The sequence below is a fragment of the Pseudopodoces humilis genome, chromosome 4, assembly GCF_049639895.1.
Source record: "Pseudopodoces humilis isolate 2021_Gansu_Grassland_sample_001 chromosome 4, ASM4963989v1, whole genome shotgun sequence".
Lineage (NCBI taxonomy): Eukaryota > Metazoa > Chordata > Aves > Passeriformes > Paridae > Pseudopodoces > Pseudopodoces humilis.
Window position 1 is genome coordinate 60,977,845 of NC_142203.1, and position 16,835 is coordinate 60,994,679.

At 35.8% G+C, this 16,835-nt stretch overlaps 1 protein-coding gene across 1 annotated transcript in view; it reads right to left on the bottom strand.

Annotated features, from left to right (window-relative positions):
• NDUFS4 (NADH:ubiquinone oxidoreductase subunit S4) overlaps positions 1-16,835 on the bottom strand; it is a 48,190-nt gene that overhangs the window by 12,573 nt on the left and 18,782 nt on the right. The window contains exon 2 of the mRNA XM_005531149.3: positions 14,809-14,887. Within this exon, the coding sequence (XP_005531206.2) occupies positions 14,809-14,887 (79 nt within the window). The remainder of the gene's footprint in view (positions 1-14,808; positions 14,888-16,835) is intronic.

Sequence of the window (16,835 nt, forward strand, 5' to 3'; positions counted from 1 at the left end):
GACAAAGGGCTCCTTACTTTCGTGGCTATATATCAAGTTTAAAAGTTCTATTTGTGACAGTTGTGTCTGTGGTAAATTAGGGTAACACTGAAGGAGTGCAGCTGCTCCACAGGAACCTCCTTTTTGGCATCATTTCACATAAATAAAAACTGAATAATTAGCTTCTGCCTTTATTAAACCACAAAAATGCCACTGGCCTTAGCAATTACTTCCGGTTGCCCCACCTACTTAACCTCAATAGTTTTACACTTGTTAGAATGGAGAGAAAGTAGACGTTTTCCATACTTTATTGGAGTTTACAACAGCTTGCTCTCTTCCCCACCTCCAACGTGTTTTACCAGACTAGCTACGTAAAGTTTTGCTATAAACTCATGTTGCAATTCATTTTATTTAGAAGTTGTTATATCAAAGCACAGAATATCTTGCATAATACCCACAAAGTAGCTGCTGTGAAAAAAAGGTTTTTATTTAATGTGCTCAGCTGCTTAACTGTAAGTCAGGATAGAACATTTATGTTTCTACATTTCAGTACAGTATTTTTTAAGGAAATGCAAGAGAACAGAATCTTCTATGTAAACTGCAAATGGAAAAATGGAGCAGAATGAACTAAACATGGTCAGACAACATTTATCTAACAGCTACAGACAAAACAAGGGGAAAAAGCATATTTGCCCTTAGGAAACTTTGTATCACACAGGATACAGTTTTCTTTCAGGCTTCACAATCATTTTGCATTATCACATTAAATGATGAACAACATGGTATTACTCATAAGATATTCTCCCATGTAGCCATCCTGCAGAATGATCAATAAAGAAGCAGAAAAAAGCACCTAAAGAACTGTATTTTTAAAAAGAAAACCAAACACTGTAAATGGGAAACAGAAATTGGTAATAACACAGATTTCATGAAAGGTTCCATTTTAAGAAAATCTCTTTTCACAAGCAGTTTTGTAAAAACTAAAGAGAAACTGAAAATGAAGAAAAGTAGGTCTAACTGAAGCAGAAACAGTCACATTACTGGTATCAAGCTAAGTCCACTATAATACTTCTTAGATTGCTGACTGCCATTATGCAGAGGAAGTGTCAGCATCCAAAACAAGCACTGGTAGCTTCAGCATTTCTATTAATCAGTTTATATTTCACAACTAAGGCCATACTATAGCAACCACGATGTCTGAGCATTCACTGCAGTTGCAAAAACACCTTGAGAACTTCCCTGTTGTCCTGCTCCTAAGGCTCACTACACTTTCCCAGTATTTTACATGCTCAGTATTATTCCATACTTGCTTGCATGAAATACTACAAATACTACAAATAAAATGGCATTAACACATTCCCACACCATTAAACAAGGATCTCTGTGATTTGAAAAAAAACCCTAGGAAAAAGCTAACGGGAATAACAACTAGAACATGACTACACAGTGGTAACTATAAAACATCCTTCTCACCAGCTCTTCTTTCATATCTTTAGGACACTTCACTTGAAGTCTGCAGTACATTCCCAAATTTTCTAGGCACATCTCCTCCAAAAGTCACAGAAAATTGGTATTTATAGAAGCGATTAGTGGCAAATTATGGGAAAAGCTGCTGAGTTGTGCTTTTGTTAGTTTAAACTATAACACTGAAAAGAAAAACAAAAATATAAGATTTTGCACTTCTCAGTACCCTGACAAGACTCAAAACAGAGAGGCATTTTTCTTGACACACTTGCAAAAATTACCAACCATTTAGCCTGCGTTCTGATGGACAAGTAAACAACATTTTACAAACTTTAAAATTAAATGAAACATCTAAGTCCCACTTTCAGCACGGACAGATTATTTCTTATGTTCAGTGTAATTTTTCTGCCAAGAAACAACTGCAAGAAACAAAAACGTACTTTTTATCAATACTGTATTTATTTTCCTGTAACAGTGTATCTTAGCTGTGTAGATTATCATCTGGATAAATAAAAAGATGTTAAAAATAAAGGAAATCAAATAGCTGTGTTCACACTTTGGTTTCTCCATATATCTATATTAAGAAAATCATTATTAAATAGAGGAAAACTGGGGCAGACAGGGGCAAAGAGTATATTTCATAAAAATGGATGGATGTTGCTACTAGTACTCGTAAGAGGGATCTCAGTGTAGATGTGATGTTCTTTACACTGCTGAAATGACAAACAGCATGATTATCTTGAACATGATTGAAAGAAGTCTAAACTACAGAAGATCTTGCAAATTACTTTTTCTTCTAACCCAACAATATTTAGAGAAAGTATACTTTCTACAAGTCATCCAAGGTATGTAAGCAAATCTTTTGCTTGCACACAGACAAGTGGTTAGGTCTTTTTGTGAGACCTTTTAAAAATAGTTTTCTACAGGGCATATATTTCAATCTACTAGAAATTCACAGTGCTCAGATTAAAGAACATGCAAGAAAATCAATTAGTGAAAGAATAAGACTACAGATGTATTTTTTGATGACAGACCTTCAAATCAAAAAAGAGGCTGTCTTAATTTACCTGCATTTAGAAAATGAAAGAGGGTAACCAACCAACTGAAACAATCTGATTTCTCTTAGAATAATTTTTATGATGGCAACACTTTCCTACTGTACTACCATAAGCAACTACTCTTACAGACAATATTTCTCAATGGAAAACAAGAGAACAGGCAGGAAAGAACTTTGAAAGAACACAGACAGAAGTACTAGCAGATAGACACTAGCTAGGATAAAGAACTTTGTACCTATTGACCCAGTTAGTTCAATTTTGTATATACTATTATTAAATATATAGCATATTGTAGTTTACTTGGAGTTCAGTGATGACATGTTTTTCAAACATAATTTATTCAGTTGCAGGTCTGATTATTTATAATACAATCCTAGCATAAGTCACAGTAAAACAGATTGTCTTGCAAAACTAAACACAGGATTTCAATAATATCTTGGTGAATTATTCATTACTGATTTATTTTAATTCATAAATCATTACATGATTTATTGCCTATTAAATGCAGTTTTGATCATGGACACCAGGAGCCTTAACCAGCAGTTCCAGATGAGGTCTTCATAACTGAAGCAAAAGCCAAAACTCATTCTGCTCTTGTGTACTGGAAATAATTTTTATATTTTTTTGTGTGTTTCTGATGCCATTCTAATAAAGTACTTACTTTTAACACTCACTAAAAGTTATGTGTATTTACAAAATAAACCTTAAATTAATTTTTCAAGGTTGCTGCTTTCAGGAATAAGAAACTTAAAAATTATGCCCATCTGAAAACCTTACAAAGCTTCCTTTAAAGTACCAATTAAGAAGATTTCCCAATAAGGCCCCAGTAGAGTTCTCAAATACAGGTACCACCTGTTTCATAATCTTCAGCTTTTGGAAAGGGTTTCAATTGATGCTAAATATGTGGCTTTTTCTCAAAGCTCCCTTATCCATTGAAGCTGCAAAAGACCCAAGGGAGTAAAACATTCAGAGCCTGAAGGGAACTAAGGAAACTACTTACACACAGGTACTGGAATTGCTGCTGTGAGGCAGGAACACCTTGGTCAATTCTTAATCTAACCTGGACAGCAAATATTCTAAGGTCTGTGCTGTTGAGTACCCATTTGCATGTACAGCAACATCTCAGGTACTGATAACTCTGCTAAGATTTTCTATGATGAAATAATAAGAAAGATTGTCACTACAGTGTATGAAACATTAATTGTGAATTCAGTTTTAACTAACTAACAGTGTCCCAGGGCTGGAAGCTAGAGCAAAGAATACTAAAATTTAAATCCCATTATCATGCATTTTCTAGTGTTCTTTTCCTTTCACCTCACAACTACCAATTAATTAATTCCCTATTGAATGGTAGCTATGGAGCAACAATTAACTTTAAGGTTTAAAATTCAGCCAACTACTTAGGCTTCTGTTTATAAAAGAAAAGGTACTTATCAAAGGTGAGGATGAAAAAAAGGCAAAAAGTAGTGTTTTAAAGTTTAGCTTGACAGACACTACTGTATGGTCTGCTACTAGGAGTATCAAGAAATTCAACCAGTGTCTGCCTTCATTGTAATGCATGTCCTCTATTCTTCACATCTCCTTCACAGAGGAAATGATTTCTGTAACAGATCTTTGCCCATACAGTTACAAGTGGTGTGAGACATAGGAGAGAAAAACAGAAGCAAATCCCCAATCAAGAAATGCAAATTTAGAGCAAAATCCCTGTTAGTGCATGCTTTTTAGAAGAAGAAAAGTTGCACTTAAGAAACTACAAGGAAATCAGACCTATTAAAAGCTGCCCCTTACCCTAATGCAGGATGTAATGCTTCTATGTAATATGCATGCACTTTAGAAGTTGAAAGAAAGTGCTAAATAGTGTACATAATTTCCATACACAGCAGGTAGTGAAGCAAGAAAAGAACTGACACAGTTACCCTCATTAAAGAGATGCACAATAGAGAACTGTTATGCAGTGTTAGCATATTGAAGGTCTATGCATCAGGGATGTTGCGGCTATTAACAGCTTAAATGTTCACTGTATTTTGTTAATTAGTGCATATAGCTTTTAAACCTTAACTGTGTTTTAGAAGGTTCTTTTCTAACAGTAGCACACTCATTACTTCCTGGTGGGGATGGAAAGTGTTGATGGGGCTTCAACTGTTTCAATGTTATCAGTAAAATACTCCTTAATACCATTGGACAAAATGGGATTCTTTACATTTATCTATATAGCCAGTTAAAATTGATGGTTTCAACAATCTCCCTCTAAAAAAGGCTGAATCATAACTAGAACATATTAGTATTACTTCAAGACTAGTTTTAGCTAATTAGTGGTTTGGCCTTTACATGCTTGGCCTTTACTTACAGGACAGAAATCACGGTCTTATACCTTCCAATAAAATTGAGAGAAATCCATCATCAAATAAATTCAACTTGATAACTCTACATGTTTCCTTTTAGTTTTCTATTGCTGTTGGGAAAAAAAATCAAAGGAGAGTACAATGTACAATTTTGTTTACTAAATGATGATAAAAAAGTAAGACTTTGTACTGAAACTAGACATTAGACAGAAGATACTCAATTTCTGACTCAATAGATGCAGAATGACTCAAGAATGCAGAGTCAACACAGCAACAGAAATGTGGTCTTAAGAAAAAATACAACCACAAGAATAAATAATAAAATACTAGTGCAAGCTACAATATTTATCTTAAACCAGCTTCTGCTCCATTAATATGATACTCAGTAAAAACTTCACATACACAATTGTTGGCCTACATACGAAAACCGTTACTTATTTTTATACGTGAGTTTATGTGCACATCCAGAAAATTAACTGATAATTAAACCAACAACTTCTGCAGAAATTTTAATCAGAATTGCTAGCTAGTCATAATTTTTCAGAAGTATCTGCAACATAATTAAAACACCTTTAAAAATACACTGTCTTTGGTATGCTGGTCTTACCAGCATCTTTGTAGAAATTCCTTACAGGTCGTCTTACCTGTTAACCAAGTTTTCAGGGTAACAGGTAATAGGATAAAAGTTATTTTCCCATCAGCAAAGACCTTCTTTTGCTTTAAACTTGGAGTTAGTAGAACTGAGAATGCCATGAAAGATACATAAGAGAACAAGCAATTTCCCTGTAGTGTGTGCTTCACAACACAAGAACTAAATGGCATCTGGATTTGAACATCAGATACTCTCTCCGTGGTCCATGTCTCCACTTAATGCAGGTTAACTTTTCCAGTTTGAGAAAAGAGTAAGTATGAAAGTACTTCAAAGATACCTCACAAACATGCCTACAAGAATTTGAAAAGCGTCTGATTCCATCTGATGATCTGAGCAGAGTCAGAAAGCTGACTGAAGAAGCTCCAAGCTCTCTTGCAGGATGACCAAGATGTTGAAAGATTCCCATGAAATTACCAGGCTTTCCAGACAACATAAGCTTTTCCTTTCTGACTTGATAAAATTATTCAGCTAGAACTCCCTGACCAGAAACAGCTTTTATGTCTGTACAACTTTCTTAGGATCTGTGGTTTTCTAGCCTTTCTTAGGCTAGGATTTGTGGTGTCCATCTACAGCTTAGTACTACAGAAATGCAGAAAGACACACTTGAATGCACAGAAAAATGAGCACTGTACAGGGAATTTATTACTATTACTGAAAAGAAAAAAAAATAATTCATGCCATCTACAGAAATATTTCATAATATAAATACTAACTTTAGTGTTTAGGGTGTTTTAGAAATGTTTCAGATAATGGAACTGTTTCACAAGAATATGGAAAGACCACCCTTTAAAAAGAAAAACTATTGAACAAAAGAGCTCCAAAAAATGAAGTTACTTCTTACTCCTGTTGATTACTTGGTTGTATCAATGACTTACATGTATGCATTCTAGCAGATTAGAAACATGGTTTGCATATTTAGACTTCCAAAACCAAGGAAGAATTTGCATGTTGAATAACCCTTTGAAATCCAAACTAATCACAGCACAATGACACCCTTTAATTTGTTCTGAGCAGCCATCACAGCAAGCGCTTCAAAAGCATTATTCTCTGACAGAAAATGAAATAGTATGTAATGAAATTAAAACAAAAAAAAACCCCAAAAAAATCCTACATAATTTTCAAAAAGACATACTTTCACCAAGTACTCTAGGTTGAAGCCTTGAAATTTTTGCACGATAATGCTGTATGAAGCCCAGACAAAACAGACACTCAGAAGGGTTGTGTAAGCTCAACCACAGACACTCCTCCTTCAAACAGCCAGCAGAGAGAGCACTACTATGTACCAAAAGAAAAGATCCTTAGACTAAAGAAATCCAAATCCTTTACCCCAGCCTAAACCCAAAATAAACCTACATAGGAATGAGAGTAAAATTGCCCTCATGGATACAACTATCACTTTATACGGGGTTCTAAGCTACCTGCAAAATGTACAGTTTTCTAAACTGAACACATGAAGTATTTTCAACTCAACTTTAGTAATACAGCAATATTTATTGCTCTTAAAAAACAGAGGTGATAGCAATTTCTTTACTTGGACTGTCAGTTATAGAATGATTCTTTATCATAGGGAGTAACTTGCTGCCTACAGACATTCTTACAGAAAGCACTTTATCAGTCAACTGGGTTTTCTAAACCACTGCAAGCTTCACTGAACTACAGCTGCTTACAAAAACAAGTGATAGCAAGTACTACAGACTGAATTGAGCTAGGATACTCCAATTGAGGAGGGATTTCATTTCCAAACAGAAAAAATGTAGTAAATATGCAGTACTGAAAGTATGTAACTAGACAAAACTGGTAACCACACCTGAGCTTGTACTGTAATTAAGCTCAAATGCAACTACCAACCATAACTACAAAGAATATGCTAAACTATTTCTATTAGAAAAAAACCAAAAAAAATTAATGCTTAGAAATGAATATATACTGTGGCAGACCAGAATGGTGTATATGAAATAAGAAAGGTTATCACTATCTTCAGAGTCATTAAACCCTTCAAATATTACATTTCACTTAATTTGCTTTTTTAAGTTGAAGAAGGCTTTTTCCTCCCCACAGTAGTATTTCTTAGTCTTCACAGGGTGAGTGGGACAGGAAATGGGGGTGTGTGGGCAGGGTAAAACAGAGAAATAGAAAAAATAACTTTTTAATAGATTATGTTTTGCAGCAAAAATGTAGTTCACACATAAACTACCAGTGACTGCAGAGTAAAGGCCATTAAGCATTTAACCCTATGCAAGTCCACTCTTAGATTAGACATTTTTATTAAAGCAGATGTGTCTGCATTTTTACTTCCTAATGGTCTTCTCTTTTGAATATTTTACTTTCATTGAAATAATTTATTTTGAAATAAATCTAGAATGTAGTTTTTTATATCTTCATCAGCCTCTATCATCACTCAAACATCAGAGCAGTTAAACACAGAACTGCAGATGACCAAAGGTGAACAAAACAGTTTTAAAAATCTCAAGCCTCAAGTACAACGCAGTTTAAATAAGCTGATCACCTGTTCACTTGACACAACTGTGACTGAAGAAAGTACTTCTCCAAAGTACAGGCTTCATATGCAAAGCCCCTTTGCACAAAACTGAAAACTGTTTCTCAAAACGTATTTGCAAAGTAAAGACTGGAAAAAAATCTTCATTAGCCTAATTTTACATAACAGCTTTATTATTTTTATTCATTTTCACTATTCTGAAGCAAAATGCAAGCTTCTGATGTAATCTAGAGAAAAAAAATAGAGGGAAGACAAGCCACAAGAGGAAAATTTGAGCCTAGGGGGAGGGAATGAGCAACTCTAAACCCCCACTGAAGTAACCATCCTGGTCCCTTGTATGCTTTGAATATGACGAATCCTTATCAGAGCTATACATATAAAGTAGAGAAAAACTTGTAAGTTAGATTCCTTGTCTACAGAGGAACACTGTCCTGAATTGAATTCTTTAGGGTAGCCACTTGAATAAATACTGCAGCTAGACTGGATTAAATGAAAGATTATTGCAATTCTTTCATCCCATTAAGGTAATTTAGGAACAGTTTCAATTCACTCTTAAGGCTTAAGTTTAACAATGGGTTAACACCATTTTGAAAACCAAAACACAGAACATCCACTATATCTTTATTATTTAACAAAGTGGTAATGCTTGGAGAATTTTTGGCTGAAATAGTAGTTTCAATAAAAGAAAATCTAGTAAGCCTTAATAAATGCATACTTTGCCAAGTGTTTCTCTTCCAAGTGAGTTGCAAAAACAGCTCCTACACAGTCTTCAATGCAATGTCAAACAGTCTCACTCATAATTTTATGACACATTACTGCTTTGGTTTTCAGAGTAAAGTGTATTATATATTCTCAGTTCTTGGGAAAGCAATGATTACACTTTAAAATGCATGTTAAAGTGTTGATTTGCTATGTCCTTTGTTTCATAGCACTGTAGACCATTAGATCGAGTTTTGAAGAAGTTTCATCATTCCAGACTATTTTTCACTTGTTTGTATATTTTACTCTGAGCTGCAGTATTATCATTGTTTATTATAGTAAAGTCTATGGTTCTTTAATCAAACAAAGATTATACAATTTCACAAATTTTTAATCCTAGCCAAAATTGGGATTTGGATGGTGAACAAACTGTGAGTCAATCCTGAAAACACTGTGTGATGTTTGCTAATAACACAGTCTTCTAGAAAAAAATGGACTGGAGGGTTTCCGCAACTTTTTTCAGAAAAGGTTCATATTCTGAGAATCCTATTAATACACTCCTGGATTATCTAGTAGTAAAGATTTAAAACAGACACTAAATGATACCTCTACACAGCCAAAAGGAAGCTGCTGAGATTCTTGACACACATTTCACAATAGTTATTAGAATCAAGGAAATCACTGTGGAGGCCCGCAAGATAATCAAATCAAATCAAATTGTTAACTCAGAACAACCAAGCCCATCACTAAACTATGTCCTTAAGTGTTATGTCTACGCAACTTTATACATCTCCAGAAATGACAACTCAACCACATCCTGAGGCAGTCTGTTCCAATACTTTACACCCCTTCCTGTGAAGAAATTTTTTGTAATATCCAACCCATTTCCTCTTGTCCTATCAATTGCTTGAGAGAGAAGACCAACCTCACCTGGCTACAACCTCCTTTCAAGTAGTTAAAGAGAACAAGGAAGATCTAAGCTTCCTTTTCTCCAGACTAAACACCCCCAGCTCCCTCAGCTGCTCCTCACAGCACTTGTGCTCCAGACCCTGCCCCAGCTCCCCTGCCCTTCTCTGGACTCACTCCAGCCCCTCAGTGTCTTTCCTGCAGTCAGGGCCCAGAACTGGACACAGCACTCCAGGTGTGGCCTCACCAGTGCCCAGGACAGGGGGACAATCCCTGCCCTGCTCCTGCTGGCCACACTATTGCTGAGCCAGGCCAGGATGCCATTGGCCTTCTTGGCCACCTGGGCACAGCCTGGCTCATGTTCAGCTGCTGCCACCAGTGCCCTGGGGTCCTTTTTAAATCACTCTTCCCCAGCCTGTGGCACTGCCTGAAGTTGCTGTAACCCAAGTGTCGCCCTGAAAATTAAACCTTCTGATAATGTTTTCACAGTTTTAGTTACTTTCCCATGAAAATCCTATAAAAATAAGTTGTTTATCACATTCCTTCTAAGAAACGTCTTTTGATGGATGTTTCACCTGACCAGTGTGCTTGGAAAGGTGGTAACTTAATTATCCAATCCCTGGTCATTGTTGAGAATCTATAAATGCTGAAGTCAGAGAATAAAGTCACGGGTTTTGTTCTGATACTGAGAGTGTTTCTGTGAATCATTTTGTGTCCTTTAGCGACACCCAAGAGCAGGACATAGGTCTAGCTGAACTTCATACCATTGGTCTCAGCACCCCCATCAGCCAGCCAGGCCCCTACAGGGCCCTCCTACCTTCCAGCAGATGAACACTCATGTCTGAGTTGGTGGCATCTACAAACTGACTGAAGGTGCACTCCATCCCCTTGATCAGATCATCAATACAAGTATCAAACAGGACTGGCTCTGACACTGAGCCCTGGGCTCAGTTTTAAGTCATACCACTTACCATCAGTACCAACTGGATTTAACTTCATCCACCACCACTCTCTGGATCTGGCCTTTCAGTGCTTAACTCTTGGCTCATCCAGACTTCCCCCAGTGAAAAGTACACCTATCTAGGCCATGAGCAAGTATTTTTTTCAGGAGGAAGGGTTGAGAAAGAATTTACTAAAATTTGGGTAGACAACATCATGGCCTTTCCTTCGTCCATACTGACTTATATCACTTGCCTAGACTGCTGCAATATATGGCATCTTCAGCTCATCTTAAGTGCCCTTACAAAAGTATGAAATGCTCCCCCTCAAATAAAGGTTCATATTTTCTGTCCTGAGTTTGGTTTATACAAGTTATCTTCAATGAATTACACTGAGTTTGTCTACAGTCTAACAGAAAATGGTCCTTTACTGAGGTTCAGTACTAAGACTTCCGAACCATTACTTAGAAAAGGTTAACTAGCAGCACAGATAAAACACTGCAGGACATGCAATGAAATGTTAATAGGATCATTCTGTTTGGCCTTTCATTCTTGTAATAGTCTGCCCCTAGATGCTCTCACCATGCTGAAAAAACTATTTTAGTACCATTTAAACTGCACTGTATAGCACTGGCCTGGAATGCTTTGACTCTGGGCAGCAACTCATTTTATCTTGGCCTGATAAAGAATAAAAACATCAGTGAGGTAACTACAACTCCCCAGTGACTAAGCCCTGTTAACTGCTCTTGCAAAATTTTTGCACTGAGCTACAGAATCTATATTATTAGTTGAATATTCTGCTTTAGCAATGCAATGGATAATTTCTGACAATAGTTCTAATTTTGAGACATTCTTGAAATATCATCATTTAACCAATAAAAAATGTCCTTTTATTGACAAGTATTTGTGGGAACCTTTCAGCTGCAAACAGCAACCTCCACCAGAGTGCCTAACTCCAGGCTAAACATCCACAATGCAGCCTTACCAGCACTGACTGGGAAGTCTGCTTAAAGCACACATGCCGAATTGGATGACTTTTAGCTACACACAGTATTGAAACACCCTACTCACAACAACTGAAACAAATCACAGGAATTAGAACAGCTCAAGTCCCTATTTCAGGCATTTCACTTCAACTTTTTATAATGACAATATAATGATGTATGCTGCCATATACACAAACAGCTAAATAATCTGGAACATTACCTGAGTGACATTTGCTGCTAACAGCCTTTGCTCTCTATAGCCCAAATTTCCTAATGTAAGCAAGGTCTTAAAAACCTGCTTTTCATACAACTATTTGTCCAGACTCTTGGAATATGATATGATGTGATATGATTGATGGCCAGAGAATCAAAATGTGATGCAAGAAGTGTATTTCTCTTGAGCTTTGTTCATTTTGTATGGTATTTTCTTCAGGTTTTACAGTTCATTAGAAGTTATTTTATTCAGTATTCACCGGAAATAGCTAACAACTGAGACAAAAATATAATTTCTTGGATATATTCTACACAAGCTAAGAATTTACCTGCTTTTACGTTAAAGAGAACACATTTTCTTCTAGTGACGAATGTGGTTTTAACTACTGGTTTTCTTACTATTTCAACATTTTATGTTGTATTCAACAGAGCAGAGTCTAGGCTGCAGTAAGAAAGTGACTGACTACTGCCTAATTACTAATTGGCAGGATGCTCATCCTCTTCTATTTAATATGTGTTTCCCAACACAAGGAATATTTTAGCACTGCTTGAACCAAATCATTCTGTTGAACAAGTTCTAGCATATACATGTACACATAGGAATACAAGGTCTACAACAGCACTGGAAATACAGACTAATTCCACTACGACATGCATTTAAAAGTTTTCAACAACCTTAGCATTACATTACATTATCAGCCTTGTAAATATCAAGCCACAGAAGGGTTCAGTTTCAAGTAAGTTACAAGATGAGTGTGGCAAACAAGGATAACCATATCCCCTCCTCCACCTGTTCTTGTTCTTTCTGAAATGCAAGTAAAAGCACCTATAAGGTGATATCCAGCTTTAAAAAAAAAAAAAAGGACAAAGATAACAAATCAATCAAAATATGATTTAATTATTTCTAACATTCTATAATAGAAGAGGTCTTTTTCAATTAAATGACAAGCATCAATTTCTGGAGTATAGTTTAAATTCAAGTTGAAAGGAAATAATGATTTTATGCTTTGTTTAATTAATAGAAAACTACTTTAATACACTAAATTAGTCTCAATTGGTTGTAATTAATCATACTTAAAATTAGGAAATATATTGCAGCAACCTAAAACAAGGTATGACAGTAGCCGACTTTAACATGAGACTTAACTGGTGTCTGGAGAACTTCTAATGCTGAAAGAGTTGAAAACCACATCAAACAATTTTCCTTGCTGATGGGATATAGTTTTTGCCTATTAGAAGAACATAAATTTACAACATTATGGAAACTATTCCCAGAATCTAATGAAATCTACAAATGAAGTTTCTAATTTTCCTTTTTGTTTCTCAAAAAGAAACAAAAAATATTTTTGCATTTATAATGTGGACCTACATGCACAACATTGTAAGGTAACAGTATTCAAGTCTACATTTAACTTAATACTTCAAGAAATAAAGATTAAATACTCATTTAGATACATTATACGTATCAAAATAAAAATACTTAATACAAGAATCAAAAAACCTCAGCAAATATGATATGAGAGTTTTCAACTTAATGACATCATATAATGACATCAGAAATATGCACTCCATTTTCATTGTATTTACAATAACACTAAGGGAACTGAATAGCTGTATTTCAAACTAGTTTCACTTTAACTCAACTGGAAGTATAAACTCTCATAGCTAGACAGGGTAATGTACAACACTAAACTTTAGATAATGTACATTTAAATTCAATATGAAAGATGAAAGAGTATTTTTTTTGTGGAGCTGTCTTCCCATTGTAGTCTTTTCAGACATAGGTATCCATCACCCAAGGCAACAATAGAGAAATGTGATACTTTCCAAGCATTATAAAAGCTGTATTTAAAAGTATGTATACGTACTTGTATATTTTAATAGTAAAGAACATTAGTGCATTTAGGAGTCATTTAGGAAAATGTAGGTCTACTGACTTGTTCATTCTTTTTTACACAGTGACCCATGATCTCTGTACAAATTTCCTGATCCCAAGTTATGCAACTAGACCAGTAAGATAATCATATTTGCAATAATAAAGTACTATTTTTTCCTTAATTTTTAAATGTAAAATTATACTGCTACATCTTAAAATCAGAAAGACATTTATGAAGTAACTGATTATTTTTTTGACTTGTATGTAGATTATTATTGCTGCATCTATACATAAAGAATGAGAGAAAAAAGCCCTAAAGAGTTGTTAATGTGTGAGTTTTTTCCAACGGCCCATTAAACTTCAGCTGTCTCAACTTGTACATATCATTATAAATGTACAATTTATAAATATAAATTCCAAATATTTCTTATGTAGTTAGTATAGCTTTAGGGATAAAAAAAATATACATACAATGTGAACTGTCTGGTACATATGATAGCAACATTGTTTTCCTGGAGATTCAGAAGTGATATGAAAACCAATGAAAGGCATGCTTCTGCTGTGATGCATTCCCCCCAGAAGTCTTACAAAAATGATACTATTGAATAATGTAAACATAAGTGTCAGGTTGCATCTAGAGTAACAGACCACACATTATGGAAGAAGTTACAAGAAAAGATTGCCAAATTTCTGATCTGGTACTGATTAGCAGAAGAATGTTATGCATTTGTTTCCAGTTGTAATCTAACCTTCATGCATATTCAAAAGCTAGAGTGTATGTGCATAGTAACAAATAATCTTCCATGATGTATCTTTACTCAGTATCTTTAGTATTATGGTACCAATGAAGAAAATTTCAGGAAGCTGGCAAATTCCGTATAATTTCACTACTCAGGAACTAGTAAATCTAAAAAAGAACAAACTTGTTATTAATTATAGCTTACACAGGTCTTTGACTAAAATATAACAATAATAAATAAGGTGCTTATCATTTTACATTGCTTAACACTTTGAATGCCATATTCATCCACATACTTATGTTTTACTGATGTTCCACTTTTAAAGGGTATAAAGGACTGCTGCTACATAGTTCAAATTATACGGCTTTCCTAGAAGAACGCAGAATACCATACTGAATGCCTATTGTGCAGTAATAACCCTGAAGGCTGTATCATAGTATTCAGTAGAAAACCCTTACCAATTTTTCATCAACTGTGATGAGTTGCGTGTCTCGAGTTTGGTGCTGCGCCAGCCGCCATGTGGAAGTGCTCAGTGACCTGCAGTGCAAGACTTGAAGTTAAAAAATGATTCATGCAATGAGAAAATAGAGGCAGACAAATCTTACATAAACAAGTTACTTTAACAATATCCGTCTTGTAAAAAAAATTGAAGAGGAAGAGATGAGGGCACAAAAATCCTTTTTCTCCCCAATTAGTTCTGTCTGCTGAGTTTTTGGCAGACTCCCACTTAGCAGTTCACAACAGGCTGCACTTTATGTCAGCCTACAGGCTCTCTGTCACAGAGAGACTGCCAGTGGCAAGGACTGTACTGCTCTATATGAATGTACAGTAGCTGGTTTGTCACGAACAGACAGAAAAATGCAAGGCTGGTGCAAGCATTCTGGAATTCTGATCCTTTAACTGATGGCATCAGAGGAAAAAAATCCTAAATCTAATTGTAATGGTAAAGCTCCAATTCAACACTTCAATAACAAGATATTAACAAATTCAGAAAAACCCAAAGCAAAAAAAAAAAAAAAAAGACTAAACAAACTCTAACCTGATACTCCAAACACTGTTTTATAGTTGTGAGTGGGTAAAACTTACCGCTATTTTGCTTAATTTCTAAATAATTTTGGGTCAGCTTATTAATTTACAGGAAATATCATTTATCTTCTTGCATAATTGCTAAATCTGTAAGATACATATGGAAACAGAGAACCCAATTCCACATCACTGAATTAAGAAGTTAAATTTGCCTTTAGCTTACATTATGTCACTAACAACAGGATTAGGCCCTTTGAGTACAAACCATCTTTTAGCAAAATAATGTAACAGCAGGTGAAGCAAGCCAAGAAACCTAATTCTCTGACCTCATGATTGAATACCAGGTTGGAAGACAACCTCAAAGACCATCTGTTCCAACCTTTCTTGGTAAAGTCTAGTCTAGACAAGATGGCCTAGAACCCTGTCCAGCTGAATCTTTGAACTGTCCAACAGTGAGGAACCCACCACTTCCCTGGGGAGATTGTTTGAATAGCTGACTTAACGACATTGTGAAAAATTTTCCTTGTGTCTAACCAAAATCATCACAGGATTAAGTTGTACCATTAGCTCCTTCTGCATGTGACTCACTATAAAAAAGGAGTGTCCACCTTCTGTGGCTGTAGCCAGCTTTTAAAATACTGAAACATAAGGAAACTGAAACATATGGTCTCCTCTAAGACTTCTCAAGATTAAACCAGCCCAGTTCCTTCAGCCTTCCCCCACATGGCTGACTTCCCTGTCCTTTGATGATCTTTGTAGCTTTTCTTTGGACCCTCTCCAGCCTGTCCATGTAGTATTGCAGGTATGGCATAAGAAGTTCTGAGAACAATGGTATTATAACTTCTTCATCTCTGCTAGTTATGCTTTTGTTGATGCAACCCAGTAATCTGTTGCCTCTTTGCTCAGAAGCAACTGTCCACACCAACTGAGACTGTTTTCCTCTAGGATCCTCAGGTCTCTTACCCAGAACTAGTCCCCAGTCAGGTAAATCACAGACTATAGCTGCAGTTCTGGATTATGATTTTCCAGGTTGAACAACAGCATCTTGCTCTTGTTGAACTTCATAAGGACCTCGTAAGCCTGCTCTTCCAGCCTGTCTAGCTCTTCCTGCAGAGTGAATTTCAATTCCAAAGTGTTCACTTCCATCAGCAAACTTTTAGCAGGGTTCATCAAGATGCCACCACAGATCACTTATGAATAAATCAAACAGTATTGGGCCCAAACCTGATCCCACTTGTGACAGGTTACAACTGTGAAAAGGATCAAGGCACCACCAGCCTCTGAGTGCTGACTGGCAGCCAGTTCTCCACCCACTGCATGGACCACTTCACTGGACTATAACACACCAGTTTTTCTGTGAGGAGGCTTTGATGAAGCATATCAAAACCTTTGGAGAAATCCAGGTAGACAATAGTGTGCTCCATATTTAATTAAGGCCATTTTAAAGAAATGAGGAACA